Consider the following 16298-nt stretch of genomic DNA (forward strand, 5'->3'; position numbering starts at 1 on the left):
ATATGGAAAGCTTCTTCTCAGTTTTAATCTATTTATAACTGATGAACTGAAAAGATTAACTTGCGGCTCCTGAGCTTCCTGCAGCTCTTAGCTCTCTTTTCGCTCTGACCGCGCACATTGATAACCGACTGTAGAATTGTATTCTGACCCAGACCCGTGTGGTCGGGTCCTGTGACTTTTGGAGGAGGAGATGCAGTGACAGTGAGCACAGATGTATGTTTTGTGGACAGACAGGAAGTTGTTGGACTTTGGAAGGGCCATGCTCCATCTGGGCATGCCAGGGAATCACCATGAGGCACTTACCTTTCGCATCATCAACTTCGCGCACAACACCGAATCATTCTAGAATTTTCAACCAACACATAGACCGGTCTAACGGGGTTATTTCTGGCAGGATTCATTACTGTCGTGCTGTTTTCCTTGAGTCTTTCCATTTCTGGAAGGAGATTTGCATTTTTTTTTTTAAAGCTGCCAAGTTGTTAGTCAAACCCATATCTCTGGGTAGAGAATGCTCACAACACCATTTTCTAATGCAACCAAGGGGTTATCTCCTTTGCAGCATGGAACCTCCCATGTTCCTGGCCCAGCAAAGGCTCGCCAGTGTCCTTACGGCTGATCCATCAGAATGTGACGGATGGATGATAGAAAAAGCGCTGTATGAAAACTGTGTGCAAATAAGTGGATTTTACTTTTAAAGGACTAGAAAAGTCATATCTAATTGCAGTCCATTTAGCATTACTTTCAGCAATGTCAGCGAATGTGGTGGGGGAGCCAGGGCTACCCTCCTGCAGTCTGCTAAAGGTAGCAGCCGACTCTTCAACTGTTCTATCCTGTCTCCTGGGGTGAGGCTCACAAGTTGAGGTTTTCCAACACAACACTGTAACACCTTAGAGCCTGTCATGCAAAATGATCTACTTGACCTCGTACCTTGTGAAGTATTGAACCAGGATGACACAATACTGTCTACAAGACAAAGATTCATTTTGCATTATGAAGCTGTTATACAGTACACTGAGGCCTTCACGGAATTTGTTGTAGGTGGATGTTGTACCTTTGACGACCTGAAGCAGAAGGCTGTGGACTTGACATCTGCTTTCTCTTTGTCCATCAGCAGCAGAGATTTGTCTTCTATCAGACTCAGGTACTTTCCTGTTGTCACGTGCCTCAGTCTGAATGGCTGACCCCAGCGGATATGACTCCCACTCCACCTGGACACAGACACAGTCAGATGCAGGAATACTAAAAGCAATTTGTTTTTTTAAACGGCGGACAGACCACGGTGGAGACCAGTTGGTGAACAAACTTTGCACAGTTCTGTCAGAAGTTTGAAAATGCACTTACAGCTGAAACCTCAAAACATTAGCATATTATATCCTGTTTCTTTATTCTATAACAACATTGAATCCATTCCACAGCACTTCAAGCACTTCTGTGAAACTTGCTCAGTACATCATGTGTTGCCAGATACATTTGGTGAGCATTTGGTTTTAGCTTTTGCACAGGCATGACTGTACAAACCGGACCAGACAATCTCCAGCAAGACACAAGGAAGATGCTCACAGTCGCAACGCCCAAGTCACTTGGTATCATAATTTATATTAAACTTCCGACCTGCCATTTCTCTCCGGTGCAAGTCACCGAACCTTCTTCGCCCTTCCTGTTCTCAATCTGCTCACCACCCAGCGCCGACGTCTACAAACACCTGCTCTCTGTTCATTGACAGTAACTGTATTTTTTGGTTCTTGTGAGTTTTTGGATGTTTTAAATGTGTCTAAAAATGGAAAAGTAGGAATAATTCTGCCCTTAGGGTGGATACATTCTCAAATGCTTTCACCACTAAAATATGGAGTGTAATTACAAAAGGGCATTATCACTGCAAATGTGCAGGATAAAATATGGCAACCATTCAGCCATTAACATGGCTGTGGCCTTGTTATTAACCAGGAAACCTTTACTAAAACTTATTGCCAGGTCCAGATACTGCCGTTACTTAGCAACTACTGAAATCCCTGAAAGGCTGTTAACGCACACCGTGGGTAGAAGTTGTAATACACAGCACAGTACGGGCCATTAAGCCATGCTAGACTCTGTTTAGTGTGAGGAATCCCCTGTAGTGGCTGCAAACCTCTTGACAGAAGATGAGAAAACTCAGTGACATATCTGATTCCATAAAAGGAATTTTTCTGTGTGCGTGTGTGTGGGGGGAATATCAATATTAATTAAAGCTGCAAGCAGTGTTGGACAGGCCCTATGCAGAGTACCTATGTGCAATGGCGGGGTGTGTCACGGTCATAGCGGCGCATCAGTTGGAGGATCATTCGTTTATGATTAAATATGAGGAGGATTAGGAAGAGGAACCAGCATGGAAGATGAACTTCCCCTATCATGGAGGACCAACCAACTTAGTGGCGAGGATATCCCATGCCGACCAGTGAATGAAATTATTTTGATATGTTTTCATCCCAAAGGTCTGTAAATGGCACTGACCAAATATGGAGTGGCTGTGATTAATCCTCTAGGAGGAATTCATTATAGTATGATGTCAGAAAATGCCCCAAAAAGCACCAAATTTGCACACTAAATTCAAAATGACCGACTTCCTCGTTAGAGAAGGACATCCAACTTTGCAGTGAGGCCACGCCCAGGCTGACTTCCTGTTGGTGTGAGGTCATGGTCCCCCGGGCTTTTTTGTAGGTCCTGACAGGATACACGTACCAACCAAATTTTTTTCACATCTCAGTTAAAGGTGGGGGAATTGACTTGTTGTTATTGTTATTGGGGAAGCTATGGAGCCACTTTGACAGAATTAGACTTATGACCTATTGCACGTCGTAGGATTTGTACTGTTGATATGGCAGCCAAGTTTTGTGAGATTCAAAGCATCCCAAGTCCCTCAAACACCTATTTTTATGTAAATGGAAGTCATGCGTTGCTATGGCAACCGTCTAAAACTCTCAACATGTCTGTTATTTTTTTATGAAATTCTAAGCATCCCAAGTTCCTCAAACATATATTGGTATCTTAGTAGCGCTTATAGCGTCGTCATGGGAACAGCTTTTAATACATGGCCATAAGTTTCTAAACATGACATCTTCAATGTGTCCTAAGCTAGTTGACCAAATTTTAGGTGTATCTTGTGAACCTGCCAGGCACAGAACTTAAAAGTGTAGAACATGCTGCTCCCTGCCAGCAGGTGGCGCTATGACGTGTGGTTAATATTAACATGTAGATCTGTTGAGGGCGGGATATTATCATGCTTGAGAGTTTTGGGACAGATCGGACCATATATGTGCGATTACGAGCCACTTCCTGTTCGACGGCGAAGGATTGGCGAAGGATTGGCGAAGGGTCCGAGTGTGTGAAAGCTTTCGGATGAGTTTAAGAAAGTATGATGTGTGGAAAAGGCCAAAAATGCGGAAAATTTGCATATTGAATCCAAAATGGCTGATTTCCGGTTGGTCAGGTCATGGCTGCAATATTTTTTTTGTAGGTTCTGACATGATATACATTAAGTCCATTTTGATGAAACTTTTTGATTTATGACGATTTTTTGCAATTTTGTAGGTGGCGCTATTGAAGTATTTTGCGCCACTAATGCCCGAGACCCCTAAATATCAAATTTTTCACCAGTTCTGATGTGTTTGCAAATTTTTTACAAGTTTTCAAGTATGTTTAGTGCCTCTAATTAGTGATTCATTCATTGGGGACACAAAAATAACTACAATAACAATAGGGCTCTTGCCAGCCTTGCAAGCTATGGCTCGGGCCCTAGATAATATATTCATTTCATTTTAAGAGAACTTTTCTTAACTCAGTCACAGAGTGTTTTGACTTTAAGAATGAAACAAAGAAGCATCTGCACAGATTACATTGGTGAATCTAAATGTTTGTTGTATGTGTGTACAGTGTGATTGTTGTACTTACACAACCCGCAGTGTCTCCAGCCTCCACAGGGACCTGGCATGACTGGACACGGCTCCTCCCTCATAGTGCACTGTCCTGGGGATGAAAATGAAACTATCAAATGACATCTTTTCCATACACTGTGGTGTTTCAGTCTAGTAACATATATACTGTACAGACTTTCGTTGTTTTTCCAAAAACATTGACAATAAAGATCTATTTGATTCTATTCCTTAAGAAGACGGTTAAGGTACTGGTACCTTATTCCACCTTTGAGAATATCTGAAAACTGTGATAATTAAGAGTCGTGTCCATCTCAGTCACAGCAGAGGGCTCAGGCTGTAATGGGAGGTGATACACTCTCCCTGTAGACCATGGCAATTACCTTACACAAGAAGCTGAATACTAAACTATAAACAGGAGGGGGGAGCAGACTGCAGAGGTGACTTTGAAACTTTGAAATTTAGAACTGTCCTGTCCTGAAGAAAATATATTTGAACAAGTGAAATGAAAAATATTTCTTATGGCTGCATTATAGCCTGAACAAACAGGCACCCAGCAACCGTCAACACAGGTCATCAACCCAACTTTAATGGATATAGTGTTATCAAAGCACAGCATTTTTACATCTCACTTGACAAACTGAAATTGTACACTTTGACAGAATATCATTGATTCAATGTAGACAGTCTGCTAACACCTGATGAGTAACATTGAATCAAACTCATACAACTTCTAAGACTTGCAAACTTCTGGGTATGTTGGGTACGTGGGTACAACCCCACTGAGTTTGTGCCAGTATATTATTATTATTCTGAGCTGGAATGAGCTAGAAACATGAAACTTGACCTAATAACTGGAAATTGTGTGCATATGTAAATATGAGCCTAATAGGCTAGATGGTGGTGCCATAATTAAGGATCAAAAATTTAATTTTGGAAAGGCAAGTCACTAAACCTTAACTAAGAGTAAAAATTTGACAAAAAAGTCCAGCTCAATGTTCTCTAAAGAAAAGTGTCATATTGCAGAACTGAACTACATATTTAATCTATAAATCGGCAAGGTCAGTCTAAAAACATCAAATCAAATTATGCTGCCATGGGCAGCGCTTAACAGGAATATATCCATAACTCAAGCTGTCATAGAGCAATCCTGACTAATCTCAGCTCAGATATTCTCAGCCATCTCTTGTTTAAACAACAATTCCTGTTGACATCTGATAAAGGGAGAGAATAGCAGCACTTTCAGTGTGTAATTATCGATGCATGTGTACGCTTAGTCTACAACATGTCTCAAGTCAATTTTGTCCGAGTGCACCCATTTCACTTCAATATTCAGACTTTTCAGATTTAAATGGAGCAAAGAGCACAGTACACAATCACATGTCTCTGCGGTGTCTTAATGCAAACTAAACGGGCGTTAAAGAGTGTAAATTCATCAACCTGAGGATTTAAGATTATTGGGGAATATCAGTCAGCTTTTATAAAAGGCAGGCCCATGAATAATCATACAGGAGTAGTCTTTGATATGCATTACTACGGTTCATTTATAATTGATAATGACCTTTAAAGAAATACAGTCAGAATGTTTCATAATGAAAATGAAAAGCTGACATCTTTCTGGATCTCAAAAGTCTTTTTACACAATTTACCACTGAACTGAGGCTGATAGAGCAGCCAACCATAGTTTATCTGTTTTTTCTTCTTTGGTCTTACACAACCTTGAAGGTGACATATTATGCAAAAACACCTTTATCAGTGTTTGTGCACTAGGGGTATCTGGAGTGCCTACCAGCCCACAAACTGTGAAAAAAGTCCACCCTGTCGTTTTTTGGTGAGCTGGCTAAACCTTACAGCCTGACTCTGAATGACTGGTTCAGATTTCCCTCCCACTGTGATGTCACAGTTGGACTCTTTTGGGGTAACCCCACCTGCAACTTAGATCTCCACTTTTCTGGTGAAGGGGCATGGCATTTCCTACACATTTTGAAGTCCATTGAACAACCACAACTAACTGGGCTAGCTGGCCACTCAGAGCAGGGGGAGGGGCTAAAATAAATCCAGGTGCTTTAGACAGAGGGTGAAAAGAGGAGCTGCAGGAATAGGCAGTATGAGGACACTGATGCCTTTTCTGAACAGCATGTAAACCTTTTTAAATGGTAACCCAAATTAAAAGTATTAACCTGAATATGAGCAGAATATGTCACCTTTAAATATGCTTAACATGAATTATAATTTTCACAAGTATAAAACTTAAGTCATAAATACCACAAAGCCTGGATCAGCTGAAACAGGGCAAAAAAACCCTAAACATTTCTGCATCATAATAGGACCTGTCCCTGAATTACCCTTTCTTTTTTCATAAGTCCATCATTAACCCCAGTAAAAGTTATTTTGGGGGGCGAAATATAAAAAAGCAGTAGAGACTATAAAAGACTAAGAGTTTTTTCATTAATGAGCTCATCAATCCATGTACACAAGGTGGAAAGGTAAGACATAATTTAGTACATGCACACTGTTGAATTAATTTTGTTTTCTTCTGCAGATTGTTATGAGGAAACAGGTGTGTGGTTGCTCTCACTCCTTCTTTAAACTGCGGTGACTTTGTCAAACTTAAAATCTTTCTAATTTACCAGGGGTAGGTTCATATTTTACAAGGTAAAAACTCTTAATTGGCCCCATTTGTAAACGGACTCAAGGCTGGCAAACTACATATAAAACCAGAGGTATCAAATAATGTTAATTAAATAAACGAGTCGTAATTCAGCACACATTACCTCCTCTGCTCGTCTCCATGTTCCCCAGATGGAACGGTTAGACACTCGTCCATGTGACCGTGCAGGATGCGCAGGACGTCGCCACCTATCAGGAAACCTGCAGACAGAAAGCAGAAAGGGAGAAAGGCAGGAATATGATTGTGATGTTGATATATGCTACTGTATTGTCACTATATATGAGTTAATTATCAAAGGTGATGAATAAGCTACAGAATTACAACTAGGTCAACAGGGGCAGCTGTGGCTCAGGAGACAGGGACGGTCGGCGGCTCGATCACCGCTTCTTGCCCAGTGTGTCCTTGGGCAAGACACTTAACCCTAAATTGCCTCTGACGGCTCTTCCAGCAGTTTATGAATGTGACAGAAAAAGCGCGGTAAATAGCAGCGCTGCATGAATGTGTGTGTGAATGGGTGAATTACCAGGGGGGTGAACTAACCAGATAATTTCAATTCAAATTCGCAACTTTGTAAAGACTTAAGAGGCAAACCTTGTGCTACTTCACTGCCAGAACAGATGGGAGCCACGCTCCACAGAGTCTGCTGGAAGGCTGCGTCTACATGGAGACTCCCATTACCGTAGGACAGATGCTGCAAAGAGAGAGGCAGGAGAATTTACTGACACACACACACTGAGAAATTTTCCTGAAATAAAGGAAAGCAGGACTTCAGTGACCACTAAAAGCATCAAACTGTATTGTATATGTACAGTGAGATCAAAAGAGAGAGTGAGTGAGACAGAGAGAGAGCCATACAGATGTTAATAACATCCCAACCCCAACTAGTGTCCATGCCCTTAAAAAAGGTTTTTGGTATGTCAATGACATTTTCTAAGTATGCTGTCAGGGGTACCCAAACTTTTGCAAAGTACAAATGAATGTCGATGAAAAACAGAGCCCAGCACAAAATCAGGCATATGCACACATAATGTGCATAAATAAACTGCCCGAGGTCTTTCCAGGTTTCAGAAAACGAGGCTACAGATTGTGAAACCATTTCAGTAGTAATGATTTGTGTTAAGGTTAAAAAGCTGTTTTAAGAATGTTTTAGAGCTTGAGATGGTTGCATGTTCTCTCCTGATTCTGGCATTATAGCAACCGTTGGGTGCTTTTCATTCAGCTAATGATGAAATAGAAAGGGATCACGTTGTTCCAATCCACTCAATGAGTCTCAGACGACACTAGGAGATAGGCCCTGGAGGAGCTGGGAGTGAAGAACCACAGGTGTTTTTCGATTGGACATAATTTACTATGATATTAATAATGTTGCATGAAGAAATTTCTTTGGAAACAATGTGAAATCCGGATCATGAATGAATCCTGAGAGCCCCTTTCCAACTTTGTCTACAGAGGAGTCTCTAATGTGGGGGAAACTTGATCGGTGATTCATCCATTGGTCTGTACTGTATGTGTGTGAATATCACATTGCCTAGTAACGCAAAGAAGCAGCAAGAAGGAGAGAAGAATGGCATGAAGGGGTGAAGGAAGTAGTAAGGGGTGAAGAGGGAGGAAAGAAGGAAACAGAATGAAAAAACAAAGAAACAAGGCGATCGGGGGATCTGAACCACCCTCTCCTCACACGTTCCCACACACAGCTGCTACTGACCAGATATCTTTCAGAGGAGACGCTGACTAGGATGAGATCATCTCCCACTCTGACCTTCTCTCCCTCTGAGCGCTGCTTTGATGCTGGATGGATGGTCCACCAGCAAGCCTCGCCTACTCACACACACACACACACACACACACACACACACGGAAAGCAACAGTTCAGAAAAATTTGTCCATGACTCACACACTCTCATAGCAACGGCAACTCCTGTCACCTCAGTGTGTGTGTGTGTGTGTGTGTGCGTGTGTGTGTGTGTGTGTGTGTGTGTGTTTGTGTGTGTGTGTGTGTTTCTTTTAAAAACCACTGTGGAGCAGCAGCAGGCCAGGAGACAGACTGTATCTGTTAGACAGACAGCACCAGCCTGACAGAGGAAGAACTGGATGGAGCTAGTTAATCCCCGGCCTGGACCCTATTCTGGGTTATCATAATGTTGTTGTCGAAGGTTGGACATAATGAGGATTTTTTTCAGAATGTTAAAGCTGTCTGTGCTTAAATTATCAATTCATTGGTGTCCAAATTACTTATGTTAGGTTGCATTTTCCCTTGAAGTAATATCCCAGATTCCAGAGAGGTTTTGTGTCAAAGCATAACATAGGCGCACTGCTGTTTCCATATCTACCTGGGTCTGCCGGGGTGAAAATGCAATGGAGTGCTACAGGGATGATGTATTTCTGTAGGTCAGACCTGAAGAGAGCGTCACCCTGGTTCCCTCAACAAACAGCCAACGGGATTTTGTAAATGCTGTGACAAACAAGTGACTTATGACACTGACACATTTTGCTCAGCAAAAGGATCCTCTCAAATGAAAAACACGTGATTTCTGAAGAGTAAATACAAATTGAAATGCTAATGGTGGACGCGTGAGTAGATTGGTTTATGTCATTATAATGATTTTTTTTAAAATAGTTTTTTAACAATGTCTGTATTTAGCAGCTTGTTAGCAAAATGATGAATGAACCTTTGCATCCAGACTGGAGGAGCCGAGGATTAACCCAGTGACCATCTGGTTAGAGGATGACCCGCTCGATACCAGGTTCTATCTTATTTTTCACAATAACTTCTGTTAAAGCAGTTGTTAATTTCACAAATTATCAGCCCAATGTAGGCGACAGCTAAACACTTTGGGAGGATAATGAGGTATATTATTTTGTTTAACTCCACACCAGCTTATCATGTTATGATTGTCCCATTGGACCATTTCATGCATTAACATCAACACACAGCCCCACCATTCGCCATCTGCTCTCTGCCTTTCTCATCCCCAACAGTGGACAGTGCTTGTGTGTTTTTTTAGTTTTTTTATAGCGCTGTCAAAATTAACAAGCTAAAAAAATGTAACACAATTAAAGCAACTGCGTTTTGTTTACTTCCTGTGGCGGTTGACCCATGCCTGCCGCAAAACCAGCCATTACAGATGGATACGGACAAGGAAGAAGTTTAATGCCTTGGGCACGTGACTCATCTGCGAGGGGGGTCACCCACTAACGATCCTTCAACAGGAGAAATGTCTCCAGAGCAAGTTTTGTCACGAAACCCTGTGAGAAGTGACACAGGAAAATAAGCGATACACGCGCGAAATAGGAATTGTTCGTCACTTTCACGATGGACATCAAGAAGAAAGAGGAAGTAGTTTGAGCGGACGCTCCGTGTTGTGCGGTCGGAGAGAAATAACTTAACGTGTTAATATGTGGTTCCGCATTAAATCCAGCTCGGGGTTACACTCATCATCTGTTGCAGTGCAAACGCACAAAATGACAAAAACCCTGTATATAGCCTGCGCGATGATTTTTTTCAGAAACAGGCAGAGAATACGGGTGAATATGGGTGTCGTTGTGCTACAGTTCCTTCCCCGGGTTTCCAGGCTGACACACTCACTGCCTGTCACATCACAGCTCGTGCTACAGGAGATGGGTTCCCCGACGTGTGCAGATATTTAGCTGATAGATATCTGGACACGTCGGCGAGGCCTCGGTGAGTCACTTTGGCCTTGACGGATTTATCGGAAATCTGTAGCTCACAGGAAATCTAAATCTCCCCATTAGGAGTAGATCCAACCTCTATGTAGATGTCTCTTTAAGACCAGGTATGATGACTGTTTGCTTCTCCATTTACAGAAAGATGAGCTGTAGCATGTTTTACACAATGTCAACATTTTTAAGACTGAGGAGTTCCCACCGGGACGGAGATATGCATTATAGGAAATGCATATCCTTTACTATATTTTCAAAGAATGCTTAGGTTTAAGAAGACATTTTAGTGAGTGTATCTTAACTATGGCAGCCATTAAGGTGTAAGGGGTTATATCAACACAATTCAAACATTGTAGTGGTACAGAAATCAGTTTGACTCCTACCTGTGGTATCTTCCTGCAGTCCCACATCAAAAGCCAGTTTGTCTGTGGATGAGCGGGAGGTTGACAGGCAGCATAGGTACTAAACAGGGAATCACAATAAAACCAAACTCAGTTAATCTTTCACACCACACAGGTCATCTATTAACTACAGTGCATCAAAGGATACTTCTGCTTCTACACCCTCTTTACACCAAGCTCCTCAGTTGTTTGAGAGGTGTTTGTCATTGTACATATTGGTGTTCCCACAGACAGACAGCCATGGAAGGGCACATTTTACCTATTTCTGTTTTAGATTGCACAACAATTTAATTCATCCCAATCTTTTAACCTGACTGTTTGGGCTGTTTCTTACACTCCATGAGCGCTTCAATAGTGACACCATATTAAGACTGAGTTGTTTCTACCCTTGCTCTCAATCAGCTCCCAAAACGCCAAATGCTGGATACTTTCCTCTTAGATTCTGTTTTATGTTGACATGATTGCATCGGATCAATTCTCCAGATTCTGCTGTCAATTTTCCTGTTCTACCACATCCCATAGATGTGCTACTGGATTCACATCTGGTAACTCACTGTCATGTTCCTCAGTGCATGTTCACCAGTTTGATTTGACTTTTGCTTTGTGATATGAAGCATTATACTGTTGGAAGTAGCCATTAGACGATGGCCATAAAGGGAAGAACATGGTCAGCAACAATACTCAGACATGCCTCGGTATTCAATACACGATTCATTTGTATTAAGGCCCAAAGTGTGACGACACCATCACATCACCACCATCCGCCTGGACTGTTGAAAGGAGTGGAAACTGATGTGGTTTTCTGCTGTCGGAGACCATCCACGGATGTTTTGTTCATTTTGAGATGCTTCTCTGCTCACCAATTTTACAAAGAGTGGTTTTCTGAATTACCATAGCGCTCACCAGTTTGACCATCTCATCTGACCTTTCTCATTTACACAGCGCTGCTGCTCACAAGCTCTTTTTTGTTTTGTCTCCACAGAGTAAAAACTCTAGAGAGTGTTGTGTGTGGTAATCAGAGATCCGTCTCAAAACTCCGCTATATGACACAGTCAAAGTCACTGAGATCACATTCTTCACCATTTTAATCTTTGATGAGAACATCAACTGAAGCTCCTGATCTGCATCTACAAGAGTTTATGCACTGCTGCCACGTGATTGGCTGCTTGCATAACTGCAAGCAAGTTTAAAGGTGTTCCTAGTAAAGTGCTCAGTGTGTATATGCATACACAGTAAGGTCCAAAAGTCCTCTCCTTCTCTTAGAGATCTTTAGTGTGGCCATGATTTGACAGTGGAAACCAATCTATCTGTTTAGAACAATAATTTGAACTTTGACTGAGTTCTCTTACCTTTTTCCCACTATCACAATGCTACTGCCCTAAGTAACGAATGATCTGCTGGAGACTTGATGCAAAGCCATTTATAACAGGTGAACACAGGCTGCAAGAGATACTGTGCGAGTGTCATCTGACTAAATGCTTCGATTGTAGCTTAGGCAGATCAATGCCCAAAACATTCACAATTTTCATTGTTGACCTGGAAATAGTGCAAGATCGTAAATATTTATATTTATATGACACATAACATCTTGTTTTTTTTTTGAATCCTTAAACTTCTAATCAAGGTTTACAGGACATTTTCAGTTTGTTTTCTCTAACCATTCCACTGTAGGAGTGTCGCAGCAGGACTGCATGTCCATACAGTAAGGTACGATGACCACCACCCTGGGCCGTCTGAAAGAGAAAGAGAGAGACGGTGAAAACAGGACTGGGGAAAAAAAGAGCAGCTTTACGATAGACAGAAAGTCACTGAGACAAAGAGACAGTGAGAGACATCAAAACAGATACATCAATAAACACCAGAGACCGAAATACCAACAAAAACAGATAGCGACAGGAAGAGAGTGGGAGACGCCAGCTGTGCCATTATTAACAACAAAATGTGCTGATCTTAACATGTTATAATTTGAAAAATGTAAGTAAGCCAAACTGCAGTGTTGTTGTTCCAGCCACCTTATCAATGCATCCATCAACTCATTATAGTATTTCTAAAAGGGACTCTATGAAGAAGATAACATATCAATATATTACTGTCATATTAACATGCAGAGCTGCTGGTATGAGATTTGTATAATTATTCAAACAAGGCTGCTAATGTAAAAATATACATCCTTTTGATTTGGCTCCAATGTGGTCTGACCCTCATTTCTTCTGGCTATCTTTGTATACAGTACATCTAATCTGGGTTTGATTCATTATTCAGGTTTATTAGGTTCATTGTAAAGTTCAAGTAGCAGTGCTGTTGTTTCATGGCAAGTTCTGATTACCATTGATCTCAATGTCAATAATGAATATTAATAATACCAATGATAATCTTAATTGTGCAGTACTTTTGAAAACACAAATACAAGGTGTTTTACAGATCAATATAAAATAAAACATATAGCCAAGATAAAATCAGAAACAAATACAAATATGGAACATGAGACCATGTTCCATATCACAACAGACAAGGTATGTAAAAGAATAATTCTCCTAAACAATCTTACATCACATGTTAACCAGCTCACATGATTCCCATCACAGGTGAACACGTTTGAGTGAATGTACAGTTGTGTATCATCAGAATAACAAAGTCAACAAATTGCATGATGTCTGGTTACAATATCTGGTATATAGTATATATACAAAATAGGTATCACATGAGGGTGCTGAATCAGGAGCAACTGGACTGATAACTATGACCTGGATGAATGAGAATCTTCACAGACAATATAGGTATGCCACTTTAGGTAGCTAACTTTGGTAGCATAAATTTGAGTTATTTCTTACCACTGAAACATTTGTTTGGAACACAGACTATATATAAAAATGGACGCGGTCAGTCGTTCCGGAAAAAGAAGTCAATGCCGTAGTGCCTGAAGCCTGTATTCTTTAGAATCACCAGCAGAGGGCAACGCCCTGGCTGCAAAAAGAAAAGAGTTTCAATAGAAAATGACCCTACTTCTCACTCTATTTATGGCATCAGAAAAAACATTCTCCAGATGAGTCTTTGGTCTCAATCGCTAGTTTGAAGTCTTCTTCAATACAGCATGGTGTTCATTTTCTAAATTATGGTCCCATTTAGAGTAAAATAGATGATAAATTGGAATTGGTCCGTCCAATCGGTGCATGGTTGCAGGTGTAGGTGGGCACGCACTGGATGAGCTCTTAGTCAGACCCAGTCCCAATTCAATGTCCGGTTGCGAAAAAAAGCCAACATGGCCCTGGTTAGAATGCGAAACTTGACACTTCAAAACAGCAGTTCACAAACCAGTGGATTACCTCACGGTGGGTTGCCATTTGGTACTATGAGAGAAATTCTGCTAGACAGTGCATTCGACAGCAGTGAGAGTATGGGGTGCTGGCTAGGGCCTTGAAGAGTAGTTGTATTCATTTAGTGACTTCTGACTCCTAAATGCTTGGTTATTCCACTTTCCACACTGTGCATGTGTTTAATGATGTGGGCAGGACACCTGATCTCAGAACAGTGAAAGCTGAGTAAAGGGTAGCTTTATACAATATCCCGGGTTTGATCCTAAGTGTGCAAAAGTCCAAAACAAATTGCTCCCCCCTCTTCTTGACAAGGCCAGACTTTGCCAACATGACATGGTCACATCCACAGAAATTACAGCCTGCTGCTGCCACAAGAAGGCTTAAATTACAAAGTGACTGTAACATCAGATCCTTTATGGGACAAAACACTGTTCTGAAATCAGATAAAAGAAGAGATATTGCTTCCAATCAGATATAATCTAATCAATGTCTATTTCTAACTTTGACAGGTCAAGCACTGCTAGACTTGCTTGCCCTGACAGCACGCTTAATTTGAACGCTTGTTGCTGGAGTTGATGGACTCATTCCGGGATTTTTGAAAAGGAACAGGAGGTTGGAAAAGGGACAACAATTATTCAGATCATGTGGGTCCAGCCATGAACACTGACGTGGTAGACATGCCACAAGTAAGGCTGCGGTCACTGGAAAAAGAGAACAGATGGAAGTAGCGGAGTTTATGGCGAGGTCCATGATCTCTGCAGTATGGACCGGGAAGAAAGAGCAGAGAGAGCCTTCTGGCTGACAGGCAGATGCAGTTGTCAATGAAAAGGGCGAGGGTGAGGAGGGGGCAGGGCAGCGGTGACTGCTTACAGATTGCATCAACGTTGGTTCAGAAACATTCAAGGAACTTAGATCGGAGGTCAGGAGCACGAGAGAGGGGGATCAGAGACAGCCAGGTCCAGGCTCTGCAGGTAGGAGGGGGCAGTGCCCACAGAGCAGACCCAATCGTCAGTCTTCAATTATTTAAACACATTTATCTAATTAATTATATGCTTTGTAAATGATCCAAATTAATTTATTGCATGTATCCATATTTGCTGTACGAACCAGGTTATACAGACACAGGTAGATGAATTCCTGCACATAATTGTGTGCGTGTGTGTGTGTGTGTGTCTGCACATCATATAAAGATGTGCAGACAAGAATCAAATAAATTAAACTTTAATAGAAAAACTATTTATTTTACTGTACTGTATTTACTGTACAAGGGATCTAAAAAGTGTTTTAAAAAAGTGGACAATCATAGTAGGAGAACATAATACAGACACAACATTACAGTTGTGATAAGCCTGCCCTTTTTAGACTCATACTTTAACAAATGGCACATGGCACAAATGACAGTAAGGCTGAACTGGTTCATATTGATGGCTGTACTCTAAAAACTCTATTATATTTAAAGACAAGTTGTCTGTGATATATTGTCTTGTAATAACTGCTGGTTGCGAGTGTCAGTTTTCAAATTCACACATTCATTGTTCAACTTATGATCTCAACATCATAAATATTGATATTTTAAGTGAACCCCCTGATTTCACAGGTTTGGTTAATAAGTCCCTGTTTTACAGGGTGGCGCCCCGAATTTGTAGTTCCTAGAAATATTTTATGACTATTCATAATTGTCTTTGATAATGATTAATAACTTGCTAATTTCCAAATCTGCTCCTACCAATGCACAACATTATCAATTACCTGAAGATTGATGCTCTGAAAATTTTTTGCGATACACATTTTTCCCCTCATCTTCTCTTGGTCTCTGTGTTAATATGTGTGCAATAGCAAGTAGCATAATATGTCTAGGGAACACGTCTAATGCATCCAGCCTCCAAACTGCACAACAAACAGTATTATTGATCAGATGATCAGTATCACTGATGGAAAATATAAGTGTCGGGTGGCAAAATAGCACAAAGCAGGACACATTGTTGGCATCACTCCAGTGGGTGGCGTCTAAGACCTCAGGAAATTGAAGTTGTCAAAGATACTGGATCTACATGTTTCATAAAGATCATCCGGCTGATACAGTGAATTCTGACAGTCACTAAACAACCTTGCCTACGGAGTGACAGATTTTTTTATGCCGAAATCGACTGGGTTTTTACGATTGTGTGCATGTGCTTATATCGGAAACACCGGGTTAACCAAGAACAGAAACTGCTCTGAGCAGTTTTGGGATCCAGCATAAATTGCCATGGCAACTAAACCTAACTCTAACCCTCAGATTAGTGCGGGTTACCTCCGATCCCTAAGTTACTCCTGACCTGAAGTT

General features: G+C 41.2%; 1 protein-coding gene across 6 annotated transcripts in view; it reads right to left on the reverse strand.

Moving 5' to 3' along the window:
• Window positions 1-16298, reverse strand: part of ryr2a (ryanodine receptor 2a (cardiac)) — a 149690-nt gene that overhangs the window by 89418 nt on the left and 43974 nt on the right. For all 6 annotated transcript variants that reach the window (XM_047327633.1, XM_047327634.1, XM_035612945.2 and 3 more), the window contains 7 exons: window positions 12317-12391; window positions 10641-10719; window positions 8282-8394; window positions 7168-7267; window positions 6680-6776; window positions 3925-3999; window positions 1052-1208 (listed from right to left, as the gene is read on the reverse strand). In XM_047327633.1, coding sequence (XP_047183589.1) covers window positions 1052-1208; window positions 3925-3999; window positions 6680-6776; window positions 7168-7267; window positions 8282-8394; window positions 10641-10719; window positions 12317-12391 — 696 coding nt within the window. The remainder of the gene's footprint in view (window positions 1-1051; window positions 1209-3924; window positions 4000-6679; window positions 6777-7167; window positions 7268-8281; window positions 8395-10640; window positions 10720-12316; window positions 12392-16298) is intronic.

This window comes from Scophthalmus maximus, chromosome 16 (assembly GCF_022379125.1).
Source record: "Scophthalmus maximus strain ysfricsl-2021 chromosome 16, ASM2237912v1, whole genome shotgun sequence".
In the NCBI taxonomy this organism is placed as follows: Eukaryota; Metazoa; Chordata; class Actinopteri; order Pleuronectiformes; family Scophthalmidae; genus Scophthalmus; species Scophthalmus maximus.